Source organism: Lissotriton helveticus, chromosome 12 (genome assembly GCF_964261635.1).
Source record: "Lissotriton helveticus chromosome 12, aLisHel1.1, whole genome shotgun sequence".
NCBI lineage: Eukaryota > Metazoa > Chordata > Amphibia > Caudata > Salamandridae > Lissotriton > Lissotriton helveticus.
This window is the reverse complement of record NC_136073.1, coordinates 831,740,944-831,767,848: the sequence shown is the minus strand read 5'-3', so window position 1 is coordinate 831,767,848 and position 26,905 is coordinate 831,740,944. Positions and strand designations below refer to the sequence as shown.

Here is a 26,905-nt window from a genome sequence, read left to right as displayed (position 1 = left end):
AAACTTTCCAACCACTCACCCCAAGTCAAGAGATCTGGGTTTAATCCAACGTTCTTTTGCTCACTGTGCAACCCCAGTTTGGACTCAGCCAAATGCAAAAATCTGTCTTGACCCTTCTCCTCATGGGATCAGTCCAGCTCGAACTGCCATGCCAGGTCCTCCCAGGAACGGAAACAAATGTCCTGGAATTCCCATAGGGGGGCGGGGTGGGAAGGAGGCAGGGTCAAGACTGTTTTGCATGTGGCTGGGTCCCAACTGGGGTGACGTGGCGAGCGAAATAATGAAAGTTTCAAAACTCTGTCCATCATTTTATTTTGTGATGTTAATTTGGTTGTATTATATGGCCTGAAGTGTGGAAAAACAACTTAGATGTGTTTAATATTGCAGACAAGGCCAAAAGGTTTGTCGTCATATATTGATGGGTTGACTTCTTGACAAAGCCAATAGGCTTGCTTTGCATATTAATGTGGTCACCGCCTGGATCCCGACTGGGCCAATTACAACCTACCTTACCGCCGACCTTTTCAGGGCAGTGACCCTGCCATGAAACTGTCAGTGGAAAGGCAGAGAAGGGGCCCCAAGTTGTTGTAGCCCATGGGAGTTACGCTCCAATCTTCTTGTATTGTCATGGGTGCACGGTGTGCCATGCATGACATGGTGCATGGTAGACAGTGCACCGACGCACAAGAGGCAGTGCCTTGGTGGTGGCATGTGCTGCAGGTTCTCTATGAGCCGAAGCATTCTGTCGCTGGGGCCACGGTGATGCAACACTGCTAGCCTGGTGATTAACCCATAAGTATGGTGACCAAGCGTCCTAGATTTGCCAGGAACAGTCCCGGTTTTTCACCAGCTGGCCCGGCAGATTTCAGGAAATGTAGCTTATGTCCCGGTTTTTAGAGGGTCGACTGAAAACGGCAGAAGGTGCTTTTTTATGATTTACAAAACAGGGATAGCTAGCAGTTGTTTCAAACAAGCAATTTAATTAACAGGGAAGCTACTGAGTTAAAAAATTGCATTTTATGTATGTTCTTACTGCCAGATCTGTAATTCTCTTCTGTCATTCTGTGCGCTCGCCGAAGTAAAATTGTAGTCCTTCTTCTATTTTTGTGAAATGTCCCAGTTTTTGGCTTTAAAGTTCTTGTTGCACTACCCATAATGCTGCTGTTGGGATGCAGCTGTAGTCCCGACCACCGAAATAGCAGTCTGGCAGTCAAACAGCCAAAGTCATAATTGGGCCCTAAGATTAAAGTGACATTCTAGCTAGGTAGGGTATTAAGATATTATTTTACGTCAAAAAAGCTTCTGAAATGTACTGAAAAAATTACTAAAGTGATGTTATTGAAAATATCATTTAAAACAAACTTTTTTTTTAAAAAACTGAAATTCAACAGTTATAACTTACTGCGCTAACTATAATGTATGCATGGTCATGCACTGCTGATGACTGCACATAATACATCATGATTGACATGTTCAATGGCCTAAGTGATGACATAATCCACCTTACCGTTCAATATAATCTGAAAACCAGTAGAGCCTTTGAACTATGTAAAAAAAGTACTAAATGGTGTAGAACTGTGAAAAGCATGAAAAAAATAAAGAGATGATCTTATTTTAAATAATTACACTGTAACCTACTCCCTCTAGGAACACTAGCCCCATTAGGTGGCCAAACCCCTACTTTGCATACATTTGCTCTGGATATAGCTCACTAATTACTTTCAGCGCCAAAAGTGTATTACAAACTGTCACATTTACGGATGATTTAATCAGTGATATCATCATTGGGAGTTACAAAAACATCCCCAAATTATACTTTCATGTTGTTTGCTGATTGAATGCACAAAGGCAAAGTTTCTCCAACATTATATAGACTATCAGCCTTGTCTTGGAGAGACTGTAGCCAAAGAAGTCAGAATTAAAAATGACATGTCAGAAAGGAATTTGAGATCTTTTCTGGTAATCTGATATATTTTGAATTGCACAATTAGTGGTAACATTCTTCAGGACGCTGTGCCAAAGTCATAGAAAAAAGCTCCCTAAAGAGGTCAAACTGGTCAGCGAGTTCAATTGATTAAAAGATTAAAGACTAATTTTTACAGATGGGTGCTCTGTGATTATTGGGGATTAGGCACCATTTCGTTTTGAACTTTTCATGTCGCTGTAATTATGTCAACGATAGAAATTGAATGAAGGATATTTCTCAAATACAAGAGCTGTTTATGTATTGTTCTGCTAACAAAGGGATAGGAAGAACTATTGTTCATTCCAAGTTAGTACACAAAATTGGTTTTCTCAGCACACACTAATGTCAACATAAATAACAGAAATCAACAATTCTTGCCTTCCTTTGTATTCGTTAGGTTTTTTTCTCATATGTTCTTGTTTAGTTCTTTTATTACCCAACACGTGTTTTGTCACCCATGGCAGGTGGTAATTCCGACCCGGTTTCCCCAAATAGTTACTTGTCTTCGTTCGTTTTTCTCTCCCAATCGCAGCGATGCCGCCTTCTGTCGTACCAGCGAGTACAAAGCGTACTCGCTGGGACGATGGAAGGCTGCAAGAGCAGACACTAGGAAGGCGGTAAAACGGATGACAAAAAGGAATAATATTGACACGAATGGGAAAGAAAAACTAACGAAGAGAATGAACTATTTGGGGAAACCAGGACGGAATTACAACCGGTTAAAAGAGAACACTATCCATACCGACGAAACAGCCCGGAGGAAGTCGTAGCCACCAGCCATGAGCGACAAAACGCATGTTGAGTAAAAAGAGGTTGAAAAAAGAACAAAGCAAAACATATGAGAATAAACCTAACAAATACAAAGAAAGACAAGAATTGCTGATATCTGTTATTTATGTAACATGTTGACATTAGCGTGTGCTGGGAAAACTAATCTTTTGTACAAACTGGGTGATTTTGGTCATCCAACTGTGGAGTGGGTGATCCCTCCACCTCCAAGCACTGCAAATAAATAAGTTCACAACAACTTTCAAGTGTATTTCTGTAGAGCACCACAGCACCTTCTGAAAACCTCACCTGCGCTAGCGTATTCATTCCAAGCTAGTTCAGGTATGCCCTGTAGACAGCAAGTTAGCACATGAAGAACACCATGAACATAGGTTTGTAGGTTTGAATAAGACCCAAAAATGGCACAAAGCCCACTGGAGGTGGGGTTATTTTAAATCAGAATGTGGTTCTTGAACAGGAAACTCCATGTGAAGACATGCATATACATTAAGAGATTCTGATCTCTTATGGACAGGAATATCACCTGGATAGATGAGTTTCCATACCTGCACAGTTTCCTCCTGATAGATACTAGCAGGTCAATCCAGACAAGATTTATTGGGAGACAACATTCTGAATCTAGTAAGTCAAAAACTGATCTTTTATGTTATGCCCCATTTCCATATTGAAATCTCGGAACAGGAGGCACTAACCATACCTGGTAATTACCTAACCCCCGGGTGATATAATAACAGTGGTAAATACTCCACCCAACTAGTGAAAGGGGCACCTTACATTACAAAAAAAACCTGCTCACATATTTTTGTCTCTTGATAACATTTAATTAAAATTTTAAATTCAATCTCTTTTAGATACAATTTAGCACGTTGGGGAGAAAATAGGAACTGCCAAGTTTGTCCGATTCTTAATTTGATCTTGCAAAATGTATTTCTTTTATCTACAGCTCTTTTCGGTGCCCGCATATTCCCAGCCTTGTACACCGGACAATGGCTGGGTAGGGTGTGTTAGGGTGCCTTTGTTACCTAGGATCCAATCACAACAGCCGGAGGGAATGTACACGAGTATAATTTGTGACGAGAATTATCTTGCTTTTACATTTTTCAAGAAGTTTAATATAACGACAGTCGCGGAAGTAGTTTAACCGAATAAACTGTTTATGCAGTTAAACTATCATTCGATTCTAAATTAACTTTTTCGTAAAATATATTTTAAGTACACGCGTCTGATAGTTGTGTGTTAAGTCCAAATACATACGTATTCTGTAGCCTTTCTGGGCAGTTTTAATCGCGCATAAATTCATTCAACGAGCACCGCAATACAATTCAAGATAACATATTAACCTCCACCGTCCCCTAAGCATTTTTCGGGCAGCAGGGGTGGCAGCCCCAATCTCATTGAAAGTGGTATTATCACAAGACTGTCCTACAGTCATCTTACGGTGAGTAGCATAAGGGGAGACGGCGAACCCCGTTAGCATTTCATTGTTTTCAAAGACAGCAAGAGCTAGAAACGGTTAACACAAAATGGACTTTGTTGGCACCCCTTCCACAAAATGGTCGCTTCGCTATGCTCCACTATAGACTAAGAAGGCTCCCGGCATGCACCGGTGTGAATCAGCCAAGCGAGAGGGAATGTAAGATGTACATTAAGGAACTAACATTGATGAAGGACAAACACTTAAACGAGCGCTCTGCTGGTTCTGCGAGTCAAAATGACGGCCATTTTAAGAGATTATGTTTTAAAAAGAAAAATTGAAAAAAATAGATACTGAAGCCATTTTGTTTGATGGTGATACTCTGTAGCATTCATGTTGTTTTTGCAAAACTTTGTTGTTTGCAAATTAAATATTTTAACTTGCTGTCCTTTGGCTCGAACAACTATGATGGGTTCATCCATGGTATCGAAATCTCACAGAGATTTAGTTTAGGTATTACAGTTGTATTTCAAGGCCTTTGAGGGAGTGAATATTAAAGGACAATCTCTGGTCAGAAATGACCCTCGGCAAACGTGCTTTCCCTTTCAACGGAATATGTGCCATCCTCCTGCTAACAATGTTGCAAATTAGAAGACCAATTTCGCCGAGGGCGGCCATTTTAGAACGGAGCAGTCCAATGGTCGTTCCCAGGGGGCGTGGTCTCGCTCCGACCCACTCTTGTCTCTGCCTATTGTAGGCGCGCCTGCGCTGGGAGGGTGGCGGCCATTTTGTTTTGCTTTTGCCCGCGCTTCTGATTCCATTCGCTCCAGCGGGCGGGAGATTGAATGAGCGGTGGAGCTGCTATAGCCGGGTAGAGGAGCCGTCAGCACCGCCGCAGCGCGCCCTTCGGAGCACCGGACGTCTCCCCCGCACCCTACCCTTCCAGGCAGTATGAGCCGCAGCAGCACCCCGAGCCGCGGCGCCGGGCCCGGCACCCCGCTCTCACCCACCCGCATCACCCGCCTGCAGGAGAAAGAGGAGCTGCGGCACCTCAACGACCGCCTGGCCGTGTACATCGACCGCGTGCGCTCCCTGGAGCTGGAGAACGACCGGCTCATGGTCAAGATCTCCGAGAAGGAAGAGGTCACCACGCGCGAGGTGAGCAGGGCGTCACCGGGTGAGGGCAGGTTGTAACCATCCCCATGGAGGCGGCATCATCAAAAGGTGCCTCTCCCTGGAAGGGTGAGCGTCCAACGCTCGCTGTATCTGATTTTTGCAATGCATTATTTTTTTTAAATATTTTATTCGTAGGATTTATGCCAGGGGATGCTATAGGGTAAGAATGAATCCTTTATTTAGGGGCGTAGTTTAGGCATACTCAGAAGTGTATTAGCAACGTTATAACTAATTGTGTACATGCATTGTGTCCTTTCACAGTATCATTCTTTATTTTATTTCAAAGGTTTTATATAGCGCTGGCTAGACCCGGAGGTATCGGAGCGCTTTACATGAGTATCAGACCATAGTTGCAAGTTCCATCGTTTCAAAGGTTACACAGTTATTAGAACTTGTTTTTGGTTTGGTGGAAGGAGTAGCAGATGATCCTGCATCTTTATTTGAGGTGTCCCTGTGACATCTAGCCGGGACCTCTTTTTGTTTAAGATTGTGCAGAAGTGGGTGTGGCATGTGGGGGTTCTTGTTATTTTGTTACTCTTTATGGCACACCTCAGTTCGACCGCCTTCAGCTGTGCTGACCGTAACAGATATAAGAGATTATTAAATCTGAAGGCGGCAGTTATTACAGTAACGATTATCCCAGAACTGAGCCGTTCATGTGTGTCTAACTGCTGGTCTCGTGTCTTAAAGTTTCAAGTGTTGTTTAACTATTTGATTCAACGTTGCAGTTCCCCGAGTGACAAGTTGTGTGGCATAAAATAAGATTGATCGTTTTGAACTACGCGTGCTGGTTTAACGGGTGCTTGTTACATTGTCTTTAAAGCACGCTGTATTATGTATACATTCGGGTGAATGTTGTAAGGATTTGAGATGCTCTGGGAAGTGGAGACTATTTGCTTTTGTCATTGTTTTTCTGAGCCGCCCTGATTTCACCAGAGTTAATTGTTACAGTGGCGTCCCCTGGATTCATTCATGTATCACGCCTTGGTTGAGCTGCATTCGCTTTGGTCACGTGGGGGCACACCTACAACCCTTTTGTAAAATGCAATTGAAAGTCACGAACGATTAGCTCTGATTTGATTGGCTAGCCTCGAATCCTGTTCCTCTTTCAACATTTTAGGTTTTGATTACCAAGTTGTACATTGCAACCGTAGCTTTCTGGCTTTGGTTATACTTTTTTCACATGAGGAAGTTTTATTTAGTTCATGTACTTGTTACGGTAAAAAGGGGATTAGGTACTTTATTCTTCAGCTTGTACCTGCTATTGAACAATGCAACATTATATTCTCCTCCCAATACACCATCATCGCATATTTATAGCGTGAGTGGTTTGAGGGCGCACGTTACGTTCTGACCCGCCCGCCTCCACTCTTCGAGGAAGGCTGATGTGCTGAAGGAAGGGCTGACTGCGAGCCACGGTTTTAATAATCAGGCGTCCTGCCAACACCCAGAGTTCAAAATTTGAAAGTGATATGAGTGGGCGTGTTCGCATCTCTGCAGTTTGTCTTGGCTGCCCGGTCGCATGTAGAGAACTTTGATTGCTAGTAACATTTCAGAGGAATGATGAAGTGCTTGTACACTGCACCCTCGCCAGTCCTCAGTTGGACAGCACTACTCACAGAAGATTGTCACTTGGTTTTATAAGCCTGGTTTGACAGAATAAATATGGTCACAAATCCTGGTGTTTTGGCTCTTATCCAGAGAAGAATGTACCTCCTCATTTCACGCTATTGGCTATGTGGTGTTTAATTCCTCCTTGCGGGAAGAGCTCAGATTGGAACGCGCGAAAGACCATCACAAAAGAGAAATTGTCATCATGCCATTTCCAATTTACTTTCTCTGTCTCCTCCTTGCCCCAAAAGTGTTTTCCAAAGCAACCCTTTTTTGTTCTTTCTCTGCATTGGCAAAGCCAATAGGGTAGGTATAAGTGTGATAAACAACATTTACGCCTGCTGTTTCATTAAATATCATTTGTAATGCCTGTTCAGTTGCGCTGCCACAGTAAATTCAGGGCTGTTGGCTTTGTCGTTATAGTGTCAGTAGACCACGAATTATTGTTTGGTACTTGAACTTACTACTTACTCCCACTGTTGCACTTCATCCTCTACTTCCAGCCATATGTTATTGAATTCTGCAGCCGCACTTCGTACGCCTTTCCAAACAAGTTATTCCAACATCCAAGTGTGCAACACACGGATGGCAATTATGCGTTTTTTGTGCCATTGGGTCTTTCACAGAGCATTAAAAGTTAGAGATGTAGACAAAAGCAAAATGACCCCGGCTACTGCAACTGAAAATGCTGCAAGGTGAGGAAAGAAGCTGAAAACCTTTGGATAAAGTGATTTGTCCGGAGTATAATTTCTAGGTCTTTTGATATGCGGGTGACCCAGTACCTACGACCAGCTACTTCTCCATCCACTGTTCATGGTGAACTTCAAATGGAAGCCAAGTTAATCCCCCTACTCAATGCCAGTCTTTGTCCTCCTCAGCTGAAGATCACTTCATTACTCGTTGCGGGGCCCTTGCTGGCCCTCCAAGTTGACTATTTGCATCTTTTCCGGTGCGGACTGGTCCGCAGAGGCACCCGCTGTCATAGTAGGTTCTGGCTGCATGGCCGCCCTGCCCAGCAGCTTATCCTCGTGTGTCATCCATTGAGACTTCCCCATATTGAAATTGTGAACTGGGCGTCCTGCTGGGACAATCTCAGCTTGTCAAAATGTCACCCTGGACCGCCCACGCTGCTTATCTCAACTGTTGGATAAGCCCTTTCTTGCATGAAAATGTTATGCAGTTAGTAAAGATCAGTGCACACTAGCAATACCACCATTTTTTGTGTATGGCTACTGCGTTTGATCAATCAACTTGAGGATTTTAAGTTATTAAAGTGAAAATTAAATCGTTTTCACTCTTATATGGGGGTTATAATACTTTTCTTAACACAGATGGGACAGTGTGATCAGTAATAGTACACTACACGTGACACCTACCAACACATGGAATGGCATGTGCAGTTAAAGGGCACTCTTCCTCGTCCTGGGGCATCTTTGAGTTAATATTGGGTGGTGTGAACGTGGGCAAACTGATATGGCCATGGGAAATTAAGTTAATATTTGTGTGTGTGTGGGGGGGGGATACAACAAAAAGCCCACATCAAAAAGATGTTACACCTGGATAGTGTGCAGATCCATATACAAGCCCTCTTCTGTCGTAAGGGTTTAACTGGGGTAGTTGGCCAAGTGCTTCGAGACCTTACTGGTGTTGCCCCCCCCCCCCTTATCACAAGCATTTATCCAGGTTGGAGGACGTGTGGAGCTTTTTGCCTTGTAATAGAGAACTGTACTTTAGTGTTGCCGTTTTCCTGTGCCTCTTTGTATTTCCCAGTTTTGCTAGATTTTTGTGAAGTCGCTGAAGCTTTGTTTCTTCATTTTTCTGACCCGGAGGTCACACCCTGGAACCCTAGCATCAGTACCGTGAGGTGCACTATGTTCTTTCATTTCCAAGAGGCTTTGTATGCAGCTGCTCCTAGCTCACCTCTGCTCACGGTTTACTGTTTCAGCACCGAGAATGACCTCCAAAAACTACTTCCATAGGCAGTGCCTGACAGTTACCCGGCGCCCCACTTACTGTGTCCATTACTGATGACACAGCAGGTCCTCTGGGCCCCGAATGCTGCTCTTTCATACGTTACACATCGGCACCAATCCGAATGGGAGCTATTTTTGCCTCTGGTTTAACTGCTGTGCTTATTCCAAAAAGTCAACTTCACCACCAGGAGTCGCTTTGACATCATCTTAGCCCCGCCCCCCACGTCTTCTGCGATCTAACGCTCCTTCGCCCCACTAGGTAACTACATGCATGACAGAACATGACATTGTCTTCACTTAAATGGCAGAAGCCCTGGAAACAAATAGTTTTGCCTCCGTTTTGAAGATGTATTATCACAGCCCTTAAAGATGCCCAGTCGGTACATTGCATATGAATTGCATCTTTTAACATGTGGCCATTTTCCCCTCACTATCCAGAGAAGTTTCTCTGAACTGACTTGGGCATAAGCGTGCCGTCCAAAAATATCCTGAGAGCTTTGTTTTGCATTAAGTTTTTGCGATAGTGCTTTGAGGTCGGGTCGCATTGGTACAATGCTGTCGGTATTGTGATATAAAGAAAATACTTGGGTAAAACTCGTCATGCAGCGGACACGTAGGATGCAGCCTCTCCAGTCTACACACGCCCCACTGCAAAGAAATAGACACGGGGCGTGCATCAAAACATTTCAACTATTTGACCTTCGGAATAACTTTTTGTGTGAAGCATAGCAACGCCAAGATAATTTTAGGAATGCAGATTGCTGTCTTCAAGAAAATTGAGTTTTTACCTGCAGGGGTACGCTTTGTAGTACGAAAAGAGCCCACCTGGAGCCCCATTAGGTCATGTATAAGGACTCTGCACAGACGAGGAGCGGCCTTTGTTTCCAGGTGACCGGAGGCGACAGCTGCACTTTTACCTGCCCTCGATCCACGGCCTATGGAACAGACCCATGCAAAAATGGAAGCACAGGTCAGCTGCTGACATCACGCAATCGGGACATAGGCAAAGCTGTCATGTGCAGTCTGGTGGTGGCAAAAACAGACAAAGGACTCCTGCACTCACTCTAACTTGCCACTCATCAGTGGCCCTTCGCATTTGTTAGTTCTTTCTATAGCATCTTTGACTTGTCCAGCGGTGAGAACTTAAGTTTTACACCACTGTTCATACAATCAATACCTAGTTTCCGAGATCGTCTATGAGAATGTCACTTTCCCTTTGCGAGGACAGCAGCTGCAGTTCTTAATGCAAGAGGGGTTTACATTTCCATGCGAGCCAGTAGCCAAACCCCACATCGTCTGCCCATCACTGTAATTGCACGAGTATGAGATGCACTATTAAAACATCATGTACCTGTATGTCCTTTTATTAGCATCACCTAATACTTGTTAATGTGATTGGAAGACGTGTATTTGTATATCGCTGGCTGCTCTTGTTTGTTTCCATTTTAGTGATCTGTTTGCTTTTGTGTTATGGGATTTCAGTACTTGTATGACCTCAGACATGTCCTATGAAGTGGTCAATATTTGTCTGTCCTCCCATTGTAGGTAACTGGTGTCAAAGCGTTGTATGAGGGCGAGCTGGCCGATGCCCGACGAGTGCTGGATGAGACTGCCAGAGAGAGGGCCAAGCTTCAGATCGAACTCGGGAAATTCAAGTCTGACCTGGACGAGATAACCAAAAAGTAAGACACTTACCAGGCTGTTGTATGAAATGCTCGATGTATGTTGTTAGTTACTAAAGTTTAGTAATTACATTTTTTTTTGGAACCTGATTGAGAACAGTCTCGCACATCTCAACTCTTCAAAGTTTTACTGCAAAAGTAGGCTGCAAATAAACGGGCGACGTTTGTAAAATAGCACGTGAATCATGGGTTTACATTTTTACTACACCTGGTAGTCTAGACAGGACACCTTCAGTATAGACCAGGTCGTATGTTCTGGATAAAAGAAGATGCATTCAGATATATTGCACAAACTCCTGCCCATACGCAAGGTTGAAAGACGCCTATGTTGGCACGATAGCTTCCATATTAGCTGCGGTGATAGTGACAGAGAAGAAAAGGGTGAGTCTTCGCAGGTTAAACCAAATATTTTGCAGCTATTGCATATTGAGCCTTTACGTTATTTGCTGGAGCCTCGGCGATTGCCATTAGATGTGTTCTGCAGAGCCAGTTATCCTTATCACCCCTGTTTTCCAGACCATCTGCTGCATGTCTGCACATTTCTATTTTGGTAAGTCCTGTACCATAGATGGAGATGGTGTCCAGCGGTAGGGAGTGCAGTTCGGATTCTTCTATTTTCAACCCTCATGCAAGTTTATTAGTAAAGACGTGGTGGGTTACCAAAATTACACCGACTTTGTCTCTGCATGCTCAAGCGCACACACTTACATTCTTATCCTTTTAAGCTTTTATTCCATATGAAACTGCTTGTTGCTTTTGGGAAAAGTGAACACTGAAAAATCTCTTCTTGGTGTGGTTCAAATTTCCAGAAGAGGTTCATTATATGCATTTTTCTCATGTTGCTTATAGCCACTTTCAGCTTTTTGTAGGTTGCCCTCCTCCTAAAAGTTACGTTTTAGTTGTTTATTCAGCTTATTTTGCTCTAGACACTGTTTGGGTGGCAGCTGAAACGTTTACTTAGCTGAAGCCCTTGCATCTCCTGCCACTGGGTTGCTGCTTACGTTTCTACTGCCCCTACTCCCTTTGCACAGGTGGCCTGTTTGTTCAGCTGTGTGTGCCGGGTGGTGTGTGCAGCTGTTGCGAGCCATCAAATAGTGCTCCAAAAGAACAGGTGCCATTTAAACGCTGCAGAGAGTTTGCACAATTCTCAAACCTTCAATGCTGAAAAGAAGAGACAGCTGAAAACAGCTATTTAGCAGTTGCAAATGAAGCACTTTCAATTAGAGTATGGAACAAAAGTGAGAAAACTTAGTATTTAGAAATTACAGGACATTGCTTCTAAAGCTGCTGCTTACTTTGTGCTTTTCATTCCGAATTTTTATTTCAGTGAATGTAGTTAGTAGAAATCATGTGGATTTAACTGCTTGACAAATTAAGAGCCCAGAGTCAGCGATATCCTAGTTAATGCCATCTCGGTTTCACACACCACATTTCTCATTACCTTGCTTCTACACACTAGCAAAGATTCAAACGTGTTGATTACCATGTCACACTAATATATCAATGCAAGGCTTATAAAACTTTCTGATGGAACTTAAGTGGCAAGCCAGACTATACGTTTATTTTTTAATCTGTAGCGCACAGTTGCGATTGCTCTCTGACCAACAAAATCCTGTTCTAGATTAGAGAACCTGTGCCTTGTCAGCCCTTCAAGTGCCAGAGGCTAAAGGTAAGATATCTGCTCTAAGTGTTGGTCTCTCTCGCTCTCTCTAGGACTCCATCGACCAGGTGCTTGGTATATACCCTTTTGGATCTGGGCGCTTTATAACTGGTGTCTCAAGATGCCAGGCATTATCAGTCTGTACAGTCGATGATAGTGGTGCTTCACTGCTGTCTTTAAATGGGGTTTTAATATATTCTTTTTCATCAGCCTTTTCAGTCCTTGCAATGTAAAATCCAAAAGAGCTCTAATATACTGCATTAAAAGACACAGTACATTAATCTTGGGTGTCCCTATAGCTTGTTTTACACCCAAAGTACAAACCCCTTTTAGCTGAATACTGAGATGGTACAAGACTACACTACCAACAGATGCCAACATTGTTGTCCTCGTTCCTTGAGGAGTCACTATTTTATTCTGTTCATTCACACTGTGCGTCCTGTGTTTAAAGGCAGTGTAGCTCTTTCTCATTTCTGGATACCATTGCACAGACAGTCCATCACAGACAATTATAGCTAATTCTGCAAATGTCCTACCGTAAAGACTCAAGATATCTAGTTGTGATGTACCAGCAATGTTTGTTGGCTGATTATCTAGTTAAAAAAAAGCCAAAACTTTGTTCAGATAAGTTGGATTCATAGGCCGAGTCAGAGTGAGCTTCCTAGTTGAGCTAAGATGGCCTGGAACATAAATAAAACAGATACATTCTACCTTTCAATGTTGAGCTAGCTGACAATTGTAAACTCTGCACCCATTCGCTTTCAGGTGAAGTGAATCTTGGCCAATGTTGTATTTCAGTAGGAAAATGCATGTTTCAAGAGTGGATTATAGAAGCATTTTTATTTATTTATATAAAGTTTAAAGTCACAGACATAGTCAAAAGCATAGCACCCCATGCAGGAAAACCCCCAAAACTATGAAGTAGCATTAATCAGGACAAGGAAGTCTGTGGAGAAGGTGAAAAGCCAGCCAGTAGCGGAACCAACCACGAGGGACCCAATGGCGGTAGGTGCCGTCAAACAAGGCAGTTCATCCATAGAGCGTTCACTTCTTTTTTGAAAGATGCTGTAGAGGGAGTCAGTCTGATGTATGGTTGCAAGGAGTTCCAGATTCTCAGGAGATACCCAAGAACACCCAATTATGAATTATTTTTCTGGTATGTTTGAGTTTTGAGCAGGAAAGTGCTAGAACTCCTAGAAGATCTGCTCCCACCAGAAAGCACCAGTTTTTGGGCTAGGTACAGAGGGCTGTTAAAATGGAGGGCCTTGTGAGTCATGCACACAATCTTAAGATGAATCTTAGCCTCCAATGGCAGCCAGTTAAAGGATTTCAGTATCAGTGTAATGTGGCTATTCCTTCTGGAACCTGTGATGAGCCTTGCAGCTGTATTCAGGGGAGCCCTAAGCGGCGCCAACTTGTAGCTGGGTAGCCCACAGAGTGTTGCGCATCCGTAATCTAGCCTGGAAATTACTAGAGCTTGAACATCAGACTTCAAGTTGTCCGGGCGGGAGGAAGGGTTTTATCTTTCTTAGAATACTCATGTCGTACTTGGCACTTTTGGGGCTGAGCAAATGTGTTCCTGCATGCTCAATGATTTGTCAAGTATAATTCTAAGAGACCTTGCAGAGTCAATGATGTGTGGGGTACAGTTGAGAGCTGTTAGTGGTTCAAGTACTCAGCGATGATGTTAGACTGTTCCGCGCGATCAGGAGGAATTCCGTTTTGGACGAGTTAAGCTTAAGATGGTGGGAAGTCAGCCAGTGCTGAGATTTGCGTAGGGTTGAGCTTAGTGATTTGATGTCGTCTGGGGAGGGAATTTTCAGGTACAGTTGGGTATCATTGACATGCATGTGATAGTGAATGTTGGATGAATTGAGTAACTTCGTTAGAGGCTCCAAGAGCAGGTTGAAGAGTGTGGAAGAGAGTGCAGATCCCTTAGGGACCCCAAGCGTGGATGGCAAATAGTTGAAGAGGAAATGATTGACTTTAAATCTTTGTGTTCTGTTAAGAAAGGAGGCAAACCAGGTTAATACAGGACCAGAAAGACCAATCCTTTGGTCCAGTAAATCCAGGAGGTTGTCATTGCTTTAAAAGCATTGCTTTTAATTGCAACATTCTAGATTAGCATAGCTATTTTTAGATAATGAAATAGATGCCTTCCTTCACAAATATTGGGATATTGTATGATGAAAAGACTATGGCAATATAGCTGTGAAAAATATATAGTCAGGCATGTTAACTTTGCATGCCATTCTATCAGAACTGCTCACCTTCATTCCTTCCGTGAAAAGGCTCTTGGCCTGCTCTTCCAGGTGAAAAATTGAAAGCTGCAGAATAGTCATTGATTCCCAAGTACCTCAGGGTGGTGCCGTATGCACATAAGGACTTCTGGCCAACTATAAACTGTCACTTCCATCAAGTCACAGCATTCTTGCTTGTCCGAGGTTTCATGTGATGATTGTGACTGTTCAGTTTTTGATTCCATCTGTGGCGTTTCAGAATCCCGCATTTTTTGCTCCTACGATGCTTTAAATAAAGTAGTGCGTCTGAGTAGTGTTTCTCCATTATATCAGTAAATGATAGCACCCAAGACCAGTAACCCATATCCGCCTATTAAGTACCAACTTATCTGTTAGCATGTAGAAGCAGTTCTGCAATCTAAGTAGCTTGATCGCTAATACGGGTCATGCATTTTCCAGAGTGCATTGAAGCTCTGATTCAAAGGAACTAAGACTAAGACTAAAAGCACTGGCAGGTCGTGTCACATGATGGGTTGTAGGTCTTTTGTATGGAGTTCTATTTATTACTGCATATTACATGGTTTAGATTTCTCTTCTTTCTGGAAACAGACTAGCAATTGTCTGTGAATAAATAGTTAAATAGGTTTTATGACGTTTAATTTACTTTAGGGCTTTTAAAATAACTAAAATGAGTTTCCCTAAATGACTCATGTTTTCGTTTGAGCTGCTGAATAGTATGCCTAATCTCGTTAAAAATGCACACCCACACTCACATTCTAGGATAACTCTGGAATTGCTGGGGAGAAGCACATGCCTGACGTGAGGCCAAGTCACCTGATTCTCCGATTTGTGCTGGAGATTAGCAAGAGAAAACGAATCCTAGTCACGCTTGTCTGCTTCTCGGATAACGAAGTCCATATTATAAACACGTCTTTTCTTTTCTTAAACTTTATTGATGTAAATATCACAAAGAATAAAAAAAAGTCTGGTTTGGCCTTTTTTTCCAGGTTGTTGTTGTTGTTTCAGTGAAACCCATCGCTTAATGTGGTAGTTTATGTCCCAAATGAAAAAATCTTCAATGGAAAATAGACTATTGTCGATCTTCCTTTTAATGTAGCAAGATAAATTTAGCTGAGGCGATGCAATAGAAACTTGTATTTTGTCTGAAGAGTACTGCTTTGCCAATCCTGTTTCTTTTTTCGCCTTTAGCTATAAGAAGAAAGAATCTGATCTGGCTGGAGCTCTCGCCCGCATTAAAGACCTCGAAGCGCTCTTCCACCGGAGTGAAGCGGAGCTCAATACTGCCCTAAACGAGAAACGGACCTTGGAAGGCGATGTTGCTGACCTACAGGCTCAGCTGGCCAAGGTATGTTTAAGGTTTCATAACTTGTTCTGTGCTTGTAAGAATCTGCCAACCTACTGGAGAAGCAACACTGATGACCTCTTTTCTGCATGAGCTGCTTTGCTTAGCTGAATTACCTGCATGTTGCATTATTTATAGCACATGCTACACAGCTGTGTGCTAATATATGTATGTTCTCTCAAGACAGTACTCTTTGAGTCTGAGTATTGCATCATTTATGCTAAAAAGAGAGCAGGAAACTAGGCATTTCCCAAGTTTTACATTGAGAGTAACTCCTTTATACGTTGAACTCCAACACAACTGATGCTCTAAATCTGCACACCTCAAATGCCTGGTTTCCACCCTAGATCCTGTGGCCTAGGTTGCCATTTACCTTAGTAAGACTTCACTGTTAACTGTAGTACTCGAGGTATGAACAGTTAAATCTGAAGGATTTGTGAATCTGTCTACCAAATCAAAACAAACAGTTTACTGTCCAGTACAACGTGGATGGGTTCAGTTAAGTAGTGGTCAGTACACTTAAATGGATGCACTAGTATGATAGGTTTGTCACAGCTGCAATATTTTGTGTCTAGTTTCAGAGGATTTAGGGACCTGTGATGTACTTCAAATTACTGTGCTTTTAAAGTGGTGCATGCACCATGGAAAAATCAAAAACTGCACCTTAAGCAGCGTACCTGTGGTTGGTTAGAAACAACCAGCTGGGGGTCCATATTACTATTTTATGTCTGCAACTAGGGTGCTTTTGCTAGGCCACTGGTAGTTGTGTGGGGAATGTATATTGGTTATAAAAAAATAATTTTAAAATTGCATGTATTTGCCCTGTGATGGCGTGTAAATTCTTGAACTCTAATGACAATAACTTCAATATTGGACAAACATCAGATTGCAATATATATTGTCTCTGTACTTGTTAAACTGACAGCTATTTTATATTGCTAGATCAACAGCTAGCTTCAGTTATTTTACGCCAGGTTTTTCTTTCAACTTTCTCTTTAATGTCTTTTTTCAAATATAGCGAAAGCTTTGACACAGTAGATGTTGTGATATCCTTGGCTTAAATGTGTTAAACTATTACTCTGAAGTCATAGATTTACGTCCAATGTATTGCAATGCTTGGTGGATGTAGTCAATGCTTCATCTTTTAATTTTATGCAGGCTGAAGATGCACTTGCTGTGGCCAAGAAGCAGTTGGAGAAGGAAACTCTTATGCGGGTGGACTTTGAAAATCGCTGCCAGAGTTTGCAGGAAGAACTGGACTTCCAAAAGAGTGTCTATGCTGAGGTACTGAAACAGTTTGTGCCGCAGCATCTCCCACGGTCGATGGCTTTGTTTGAATTCGTTATTTCCTATCAACTGGGTTTCTCAGCTACGTACAAGTTTATACTGCACTATAGGAAGTAGGAACGTCCTCGACAGTTTAACCTCTTTTAAGGTATCCAAGTAGAACTGTAATCCAGCTGTCCATGAGCACTTCCAACGGTCAACGGCACAGCTTGTATGCACCAGTGGAATCTTGATACGCACCAGTCGCCAAGTTTAAACTGGATCCTGGCTTTCCAATGAGTCCGGAATTTCCTGTTCTTCCACATAACATCGCCTGGTTACTATTTTCTTCTCTCCTTAGGAATCCCGCGAGACCAGAAAGCGACAAGAACGACGCATGGTTGAGGTAGACACTGGCCGCAGCTTTGATTATGAATCGAAGCTTGCAATGGCTCTTGAGGAACTGAGAAACCAGCATGACGAGCAAGTACGGATGTACAAGGCTGAACTGGAGCAGACTTTCCAGGCTAAAGTAAGACTGGATTACACTCCTACTTTCATTTGAGTTCTCCTATATCCTTTTATATGTATAAAACTATTTATTACTTTTTTCATTCGGAGTATGTCAAATCCACGTTTATCGGGTGCTGTTGGAGGTATGGGACTCTGGTTTTGTATTCCGTGCATAATCGGGCATCTAGTTAGTGTTTCCTGCCAATTGCACAGGTCCTATACCACCTTACAGTCTGATGCAAGAGTCAGTCTTCAGCCGGCCACCTAATTTTATTTCCAAATGGTGAACCTATAGTAGTACACAGTTCCCTTCAAAATAAGTTTAGAATGCAAATTAAATTTTTAAGCTGCTTGACTACTAAGGCTTTCGAGCATTGTCCAAACAGAACTGCCTGAACTTGAAAGCCTGTGTAGTATCATAGTCAAAACGTGTTTATTTGTAGAATTATATATTTTTTATGTATTTCGTAATACATTCTTTATGAATTAACTCAACCACTTGTTCTAGAATTAGAAAGTTAAAACCAATCTCCAGGTGCTGTTTACCGCTGCATGGTTTATATGAAACACCAACTGACCGTACCACCAGAGCATGGCATCTAACTGCATATTAACAAATAGAACCCAGTTAAAAATAGGAGGGCCTTTATTTCTTGCATTTATAGGGCGCACAGCTACCCAACAAAGGGTTTCCCGGCGCAGTAGATCCAATTGTTAATATGGCTTCAGAATACTAAATATTAAACAGCCACGTTTTTGAGGCCTTTCTGAATTTAATGTAGCTCAGCTCAGACCGCAGTTTATGTGGCATTGAATTCCAAAGTGACGGTCCAAGGAATGAGAAGGACTTGCCACCCATGCGTGACAGCTTGATCTTTGGAATTTCAAAGTGGTTGGCCGTGGAAGACCGGAGGAGCCTGGAGGGACGATAAGGGCGCACCAGGTTACGCAGATATTTTGGAGCGGTATTGGTGGCAATCCTGTGCATAAAGCATAGAGATTTAAACTTGACTCGGTTTTCAATTTTTAACCAATGTAGCTTCCTGATATATTTAGTAGTTGGAGTGGAGATGGGAATTTTCCATAGTAGTCTAGCTGCTCCATTTTGTACTGTCTGTAGCCTGCGGACAGTGGCTTTATTTGCCCCCAGGCCTAACCTCTTGACTTGCCTAAGTGGTGACCTATGGAGCATTTTATACTTCCTAACTTTTTATTATTTATTGTAAAGTATTAGATATTTTGTATGCATCCTATTCTCCTGCAGGAGTTTCAGGCATCTGTCCTATGGATTCTTATCAGTGAAGTGGACAACTAAGAAAGCTTTCACCTTCTGTCATCCTTAACCCCTTCCACGCTGATGACGAGCTGGGCTCGTCATCAGGTAGCCTCCTCGCACGCTGATGATGAGCCCAGCTCGTCACGTAAAGTGCGCTTTAGAAAATCTCAGCGTACGAGCGGAATTCCGCCCGCACATATGCGGTTAAAGCATAAAGCAAGGCATTAGTAGGACAATCGACTAGACAAAAAAGAGAGCATTAATACCATTGAAGCCAGTTTTAAATATATAGGCTAGTTATGAGAAAACGTGATCTGCATAGTACAGTGACTGACATTTTTTTTTTTTTTTTTTTGAAAACCTTTATTGTGCACGAAAAGAGAACAAATATGGGCCTACAACCATCAGGCCGGCCACGGGACTTTTAAGCACAGGTGCGAGCAATGCGGTTCTACAGCGGCATCAGGCAAGATAGCAGCAATTAGCAACAGTTACATTGAATGGAGTTATGCCGCCAAGGAGAAGGAGCATTGAAGGTTAAATTTCTAAAGTTTCGATTGAAATATAAATCAGTAAAGAATAGAGTCAAGGAGAACCGAGTCCGGACATTAGCTTCATAACATGAGCAGGCGGCATCAATAAGAACAACATTAGGAAGAACACCCCGTCAATATGGCAGTACCATACAAAACAACAGTAGCTGCAGTCCACTTTTACGCACCACCCTCAGCGCCACCCGCTCCCTACTAACCCCTATTGCAGACCCAGAACAGAAACCAGAACAAGAAAGCGCAGAAATGAGAGAAATAAGGCCCATAGAAACTAAAAAGAGGAACACTAAATCTACCCCCCCACCCTACAACAATCCGGAGGCTACGGCCTACCCCCCCCCGGCAAAGTGCCTGTCGCCCAGTAAAGAACCCGAAATGTAGAATAAGAAGAAAAGAGAAAGAAGAAAAGATAAGAAAATAAAGATGTTCACACTTGAAGTATCGGGAGGAAGAAAAGAACAAGCTAGTCCACCACTCCCAAAAGAGAAAGGAAACGGGGGAGGAGCCCTAACACTAACAAGACTCCCGGTCCCCCAGCCATGTATAGCCCCCTTTACCGAATGAAACAATAATATTGAGAAATACACTACTAAAAGGAGAAGCGAATCAGATACATCCGGGTCCCCGAGTCAGTACCGGAATGATCACCCCGTCCATAAGGGCAATAGCAGGATACGCACAGTCCCACCCCATGTGCAAAAATACCAGGATAGACATCATTAGCAGAACAAATGTGGGGAGCTATAACCATTACACACGCCAGAGAGGCAGCACAGTTCAAAATCGTACCAGCTAGTCTAACAAAAGTGAACCCCCGGAGATCTCCAGCGCTAATCAGGTCGCGAGCGACCACTACACCATGACGCCCAGCAGAAGCCCGCCCCAGTCGGAACAAAGGGACAAGATGGCCGCCCTAATGAGGACGCAGACAAAGGAGAGCAAGATGGACGCTACCCTAAACAAACAGCCCCCATGTCACAATAAACTTCCATGATCAGGAGACAGGAACCAAAGAGAACGTGGCGGAGCCGATAGCCCGCAATTTATCAGGGTAGCCAGTATATGGTGCCGACTGTGCCAGTAACAAAGGTCACAATATCTCGGAGGACGCCATGATTGTAAAACAGAACTACCACTAGCAATAATAGAGACAGATGGGGGAAAACAATCTACACCATACATACGATACATGCAGCCAGTACGTACAACATTCCAACCCCAATCCCCACCTGGCAAGAAAGTATTACAACCAGGAACCCGTCTAACCCTGTCCCGATCTCAGGAGCCCCCCCGATCTCAATCGTCCCCCTGAACATGGCCCCGGAGAAGGTCCCGCCCCTGTATAGACAAAATGGGAAGATGGCCGCCCTCTGCAAGACGAAGATCTCCAAGCATAAAATGGACCCCGCCTGTCCCATACATTGATGGCAAACCAAAAACACACTGTTCCAAGTTCAGCCCGTTGTTGCAAAAAATAATAAACTGAGGGCGGACCACGCGTGACATTCATAGTCAACGAGAGCAGTTGCAGTGCCAGCGGAGTCTTGCACAATCTCAGAGTTACAGTATCCGACTGCGTGAGCTGTGGCAGGATGGGAAACAGTGTAACCTCAACCGGATAAGCTGGCGACGGACCGTTTGAGTAGTCACTGCGAGAAAGCTGTTCCATTACACAGTTCCGCGGAAACAATGTATCGCTTTCAATGCAAAGAAGGGGCTGATAGGTGCAACAAGAAGAGCCGACAGCCAATGCACTCCCCAATCCGATAACGGCTTCATCCAGCTTCGCTCCAAGCGCTTGAAAAAACTCGTGCCAGTCCGCCCTCAGGTCGGAAATAGCGGCAACAACGGAGGCATAGGTGAACTCGGGCTGGTGATCTATCACATCCATAATCCTGGGGGCACCAACTTGTTCCACAGTCCTCGCGAGGCAGTGCGGGGCAGTTCAGTCGGGAGCCTAGACGCCGTCCGCCAGTTCCGTAAATGGAGCAGCCGCCATGTTAAGCACCACAATGAGCTCACTGTTCCCCTCGGCGAATCCCTTCCTGGACAGTGTAGATGCGTTTGCAGTGTAACTCGGGCCAGCCACCGGCGAGTGATAACACATAGGAGTCCCCCTCGCGCGGGCTCCAACAGGAAGAAGCACAAAAGCGAGCCGAGCAGCCAGGTCCGTGCCGGCCAGGAGAGGAGAAGCGCGACTCACCTCGGCGCCGCACTGAGAAGGGACGGCAATGTAAACCCACAATCGGTCAACGCACACCGTCCATTGGGGGGGGCTAATGCAGGCGCCGTCTCAGCCACCAGGTTGGCGGGGAAGGGATAGCAGAGCTATTCTTCGGACAACCCACAGGAGATCAAGCCGTCTCCGGCATAACGAGACCAACACGGGGTCCGGTCCCAGGGCTCGGCAATGGCGATCGAGCCAGCACCTCGATGTTACTGGCTGGCGGGCAGATAGGGACACCGGAGAAACACCCCCGGCAACAGCGCGTTTCACTCGTCCTCCCGCAGTAGCGCTATGGCAGGAGCGAGGTCAGGATATTAGTGCAGGAATCACAGGCTCGGGGAGCCGGGCGACTACACGTCCGTCTCCGCCGCCATCTTGGCTCCTCCGTGACTGACATTTTTGAGTTACTTGTCACCCCTTGAAATATTGATGTTGAATAATAAAAAAATGCTGAGCTGATTAAATGAAACACTCCCTCAATTTCCCCTGTGTGAATGGCAACGTGTGGTGTCTAGCATAAACAAGAAATACTTCAACTATGTCTCTCTCTTGTATAAGGCCAGTGGTGGTTTTCGGCTGCATTTTCAGGCCATGTTCTCTTGGGGCAGCCGTTTTTTCAAGATTTGTATTTATAAAGACTCAGTAATCCACTTTGAAATGTGTTCTAAATACAGAAGTGCCACAGGTTGTGTGCTGGAGCTGTGTCCCGAACACTGGAAACTGTCACAAATACAATAGTTCGTTTATATGTAATAATATATCCAAAGGGGTGAATACCCTTGCCCCAAACCTTTTTATTCTGGGTAAGCATTAGTTTGAAAAGAGCTACTATTTCTACCAAACAAAGTTGCGAACGAAGCTTGGAAATTCTTGATCAATTAAAAATGTCATAACATGGTATTCTTTGGCAGACTAAACAAATTGCCTCTTAATACATCTCATAAAATATAGTTTGTCTTGCATTTTAAAAGCCTGGTAAGTGCAATACGCATATGCGTTTATATCAGTGCAATCAAATACGTATTACTCCTTGATAAACACGACTGGTTTTCTTTTAGCAATTTGAAATGACAACTTTTGTAAGAAAAATATCTACGAAAGCAATTGAATGAAAGGGGCTTGGTGTATTGCTATCACTAAATAAGCACGTTTGGAAAGGTTGATTTGTGTTTTGAGCGTCTGAAAGATTTCTTGTTCTTTGAGTGGCCTATATTGTTGCACTTATAAAGCATATATTATTTTGGACCATCACACGTGGGCAATCGTATTTTTATTTAATATTTATAGAGAACGTATCCCCCCAAGGGCTATGCACTCTAGAGAAAGTGAGCCTGCTAGCAACCAGGCACAAGGATATTAACAAAATAAGTGAGTTTTGAGTAACTTCTACAACCAAAGATGATGTATTTTATACGTAGCACGAGGCAGATCATTTCCAAGTCTAGGGCCAAGATGTTGGTAAAAGTCCTTGGATACACGCAGCTACAGTTCACAGGCAGAGCAGTAGGACTGGGGAAGTTCATTATTCAAAAACTTTTCCTCGATACCAGACATCTCACTGTAACAGACTTTGCATAATGCATAAACCTTTGAATACACAGTCTCCTAGAAGGCAAAAGCAGCTGTTTTTCCTAGCCTCATAAATTTAGGTCATATTTTCCAATCCGTGCAGTGTTCTGACACACCTGACAGTCAGGTGTGGAATCCGTGGAGTGTATTGAATGCTTCCTCAGGCTCCCTAAATAAGTCAATCCGGTTAAGGGAACAGGCTGAAGCTGATTTTTCACTCGTTTTAGAAAGGAAAAAAAGCTTTCCTCTGTATTTAGTGTTCAAAAACCAATAATTTACCCATTGGAGTTAGGGGTGAGAAGTGACCCTACTGAAGGAAGGCAAATCTAATGGTGCCATCGTTGATTATGGTTTCTTGTACAAGAAACTAATTGATTTAAAAGATTAGCATGTCTGATGACTGTCATTTTCTTTTTTAGCTGGCAAATGCGAAGCTTAGTTCTGACCATAATGACCAGATGGCTGGTGCTGCCCGTGAAGAATTGAAGGAAGCCCGGATGAGAATAGAAAGTCTCAGCTACCAGCTTTCTGGCCTGCAGAAACAGGTATTTTAAAGACTGATTTGTACACGTTACACTGTAGCGTTCAAATGAAAGTCTAAACTCGAAGAATTGGAGGATATTTTTATGGTCACTGGCATGAAGATACATGTTGGCTCTTGTAAGTATGTGAACTGATGAGAAAAAAAATAGCCCCCAACCTATATTGGGCATAGAGTATGCTTCAAATGCTGGCGAAATATGCGAGACTGGGGTAAAAATTGGGCACTTATTTCAATGTAGGTGAGCAGCTAAATCGTGCATGGCGATGTGGGTGGAATAACATAGAAAGTGAATTTACAGGCGGAACCCAGTCACTTTTTTTCTGTTTTCATGTAGGCTAGTGCTGCTGAAGATCGCATCCGAGAATTGGAAGAAATGTTGATGAGTGAGCGAGATAAGTACAGGAAGATACTAGATGGAAAAGAACGGGAAATGACTGATATGAGAGAACAGATGCAGCAGCAGCTAAACGAATACCAGGACTTGCTTGATGTCAAGTTGGCCTTGGACATGGAGATCAGTGCTTACCGGAAGCTGCTGGAAGGAGAGGAGGAACGGTTGGTGCACTCATTGAACTTTAACACTCACATGGTTGCTTGTTCTGGCCCAATGTTCATTGATTTTGCATTTCCACTGTATTTTTTGGTGGTCTGATATGTTCATGTGTTATATATTTTTGTGGGGCTGTTCCTGAAAACTTTGTTCTCTGTTTGAATTGTCTTTTAAGTTTGGTAATGTTTGATGATACAGTTTAACCTTTCCGGACCTTAATGTACAACCTAATCTGGTGAGCAGCCTTTTGTGACCTTATCAGTGATGCACAGCATATTGGAGAATAACGTCTCTGGGCTAGAATATGTGGGGAAATCCTGTGTACCACCATAGATTGGAACCTTTGCGGTCATCACATTATCAATGCAGTCTTTACAACCCTGCCCAACAGGTTCATTCAATCCATATTGTGATTACTAATATATTCATGGACGTTAAATTTTGACCAAGTACCATTTCTGCCAACCGGCTCGCCTGTATTTGGAGTAGGTGATCAAAGGTGGATGGGAGAGAGTTGGAGCTGGAGGGGGATAGTTCTGGGGTGTGTAAAACCTGCTAAGCAATGAGCTGCCTATTAATTGGTATTTTGACTAATCTTTGATTCCAAATTTGATTTGATGTTGCAACTTACAAATGGCTAATAATTGTAATCCTATTGTGTTAAAATTCATTCCAAATTTTGTTTTAGGTTGAAATTGTCTCCAAGCCCATCTTCTCGTGTGACGGTCTCCCGAGCTACCTCCAGCAGCAGCAGCTCAACTGCTGTCCGTTCTTCCCGGACCAAAAGGAAACGTGTAGAGATGGAAGAACTTTCAGGGAGTGGTCTTCATTCAGGCAGTGGTCTTCATTCAGGCAGCGGTATTGGGGGCGGCGAAGCCGCTTTTACCGCAACAAGCATCAGCGGTACAGGTGCAACTGGGAGCAGCAGTAGCAGTAGTTTCCATATGTCGCAGCAAGCAAAAGCCATTGGGAGCATTAGCATTGAAGAAATAGATCTGGAGGGGAAATGCGTGGAGCTGAAAAATAACTCTGAGAAAGTAAGTTCCAATTGGTGTGCATTGGGTACATACTTTCCTTTACCATTTCTTTAAGTAGCCTTTTGTAACGGGAGGTGAATATGTTCCAGTTGAGTTCATAATAGAAAATGAATGAAGTGCTTGCATGTCCAGAAAAGTGCCCGTTTCATTGATAACAGGGACGACTTTCATTTTGTAGCATCAATTGAATAGAATTGATGCTGAGCAAACCCTCCTGACTTGTATGGGATGAGAGAGAAAAGTTAATTTTACACCTTAGACTTGCACGGTTGTTTAAGGTGGCTGAAAACGAATGTGTAGAGAGGATGCTTACTGCGTCGAAGAGCCTGCTGGTGGCATGCAGGTAAGGACTGCTAGTCTAACCCAGAAAGGTTGCAATTTGAGCTTGAGCAGTAGCACCCAGACAGCTGTATTGTCCCCTGATTTGCTTGGCAGATAAGGCAAAAATCTTGGTAGCCGTAAAGGGTGGTGTCTCGTTTGTAGTGTTTGATTATAGCCAATTTTATGCAAGTGGGTGTGGTTCTTCCTCATGGGTGTCTGGCGAGCTTTGATGCACTCCCACCATATTGAACTCTGAGCTCCAACTCAGTTTAGCTTAGCTGCTTATGTGAATTTGTGTGCTTTTTTTGACAACTGATGGATTGTATTGTGCGAACTTGACTAGCGATTCCTGTAACATTGTGGAGTATGTGTTCATGTGCTCCATACTAATCTAGCAGTAATTTTCAACCAATTGCGATAGCTTGATTTATCTTACTTGGGGTTTCTTGCACTTCAGTGCAGCAGGTGTTTGTCTTAATAATTCTTGTTGTTTTTTTTGGGGAGTACCTCAGACTTCCCTGTATTTGTAACACTTCAGAAGCGCCACACAAACCTAAAGATACTAGCATATTAGGCTACCTGCTGGAATTTTTAAAATATTTTAGCCTATATTAGTTTAAACATTTTATGATCTTGCCCTTATTAGTCATCCCTGAGCACTTTGCTCTGAGTCTTCTTTTCTTCTGTCCCTTGAGTGCTTTGATGTTACAAGTATGTTGCATTAAGTGTATATATCTTTTTTATTTTATTTGTAATTTCTTTATTTCGGCCGTCGGCCATAAAAGACACACATAAGTACATTCATTAACTCATATGTTAGTATAAAATACGTGCATCAGAAAACATTTAAGACTATAGTTTCAATAGTACGTTAAAAAAAAAAAAGAAATAATTTTCAACAGTTAATTCAGAAAACATCATTCATTCAGCGGGAAAATACAATTTTTAGCAGCAAGGTTCACTATTTAAAATAAATCCATCTTCAGAGCACCTGTCCCAGTTTCTTTCGGACAATAAAGACTGAATGAAGAAACCTACTGATACTGAATACAATAAACTGTGCAGTATTGGTTTTTAAGATCCTGTACGCTGTAGCACATGATCTAGTTCCTAAAAGAACACACATAGGTTTGAGCCATCTTTTTCGAGCTTTAAGATATGCTTTGCATATAATTAA

The 26,905-nt window shown here is 43.1% G+C and overlaps 1 protein-coding gene across 1 annotated transcript in view; it reads left to right on the top strand.

The window, feature by feature from the left end:
- The first annotated feature begins 4,430 nt into the window (after positions 1 to 4,430).
- The window catches only part of LMNB2 (lamin B2), a 45,916-nt gene continuing 23,441 nt past the window's right edge, over positions 4,431 to 26,905 (top strand). The window contains exons 1-8 of the mRNA XM_078670065.1: positions 4,431 to 5,327; positions 10,475 to 10,611; positions 15,721 to 15,877; positions 17,033 to 17,158; positions 17,502 to 17,672; positions 23,696 to 23,821; positions 24,155 to 24,375; positions 25,059 to 25,407. Of these exons, the coding sequence (XP_078526191.1) occupies positions 5,121 to 5,327; positions 10,475 to 10,611; positions 15,721 to 15,877; positions 17,033 to 17,158; positions 17,502 to 17,672; positions 23,696 to 23,821; positions 24,155 to 24,375; positions 25,059 to 25,407 (1,494 nt within the window). The 5' untranslated portion in view covers positions 4,431 to 5,120. The remainder of the gene's footprint in view (positions 5,328 to 10,474; positions 10,612 to 15,720; positions 15,878 to 17,032; positions 17,159 to 17,501; positions 17,673 to 23,695; positions 23,822 to 24,154; positions 24,376 to 25,058; positions 25,408 to 26,905) is intronic.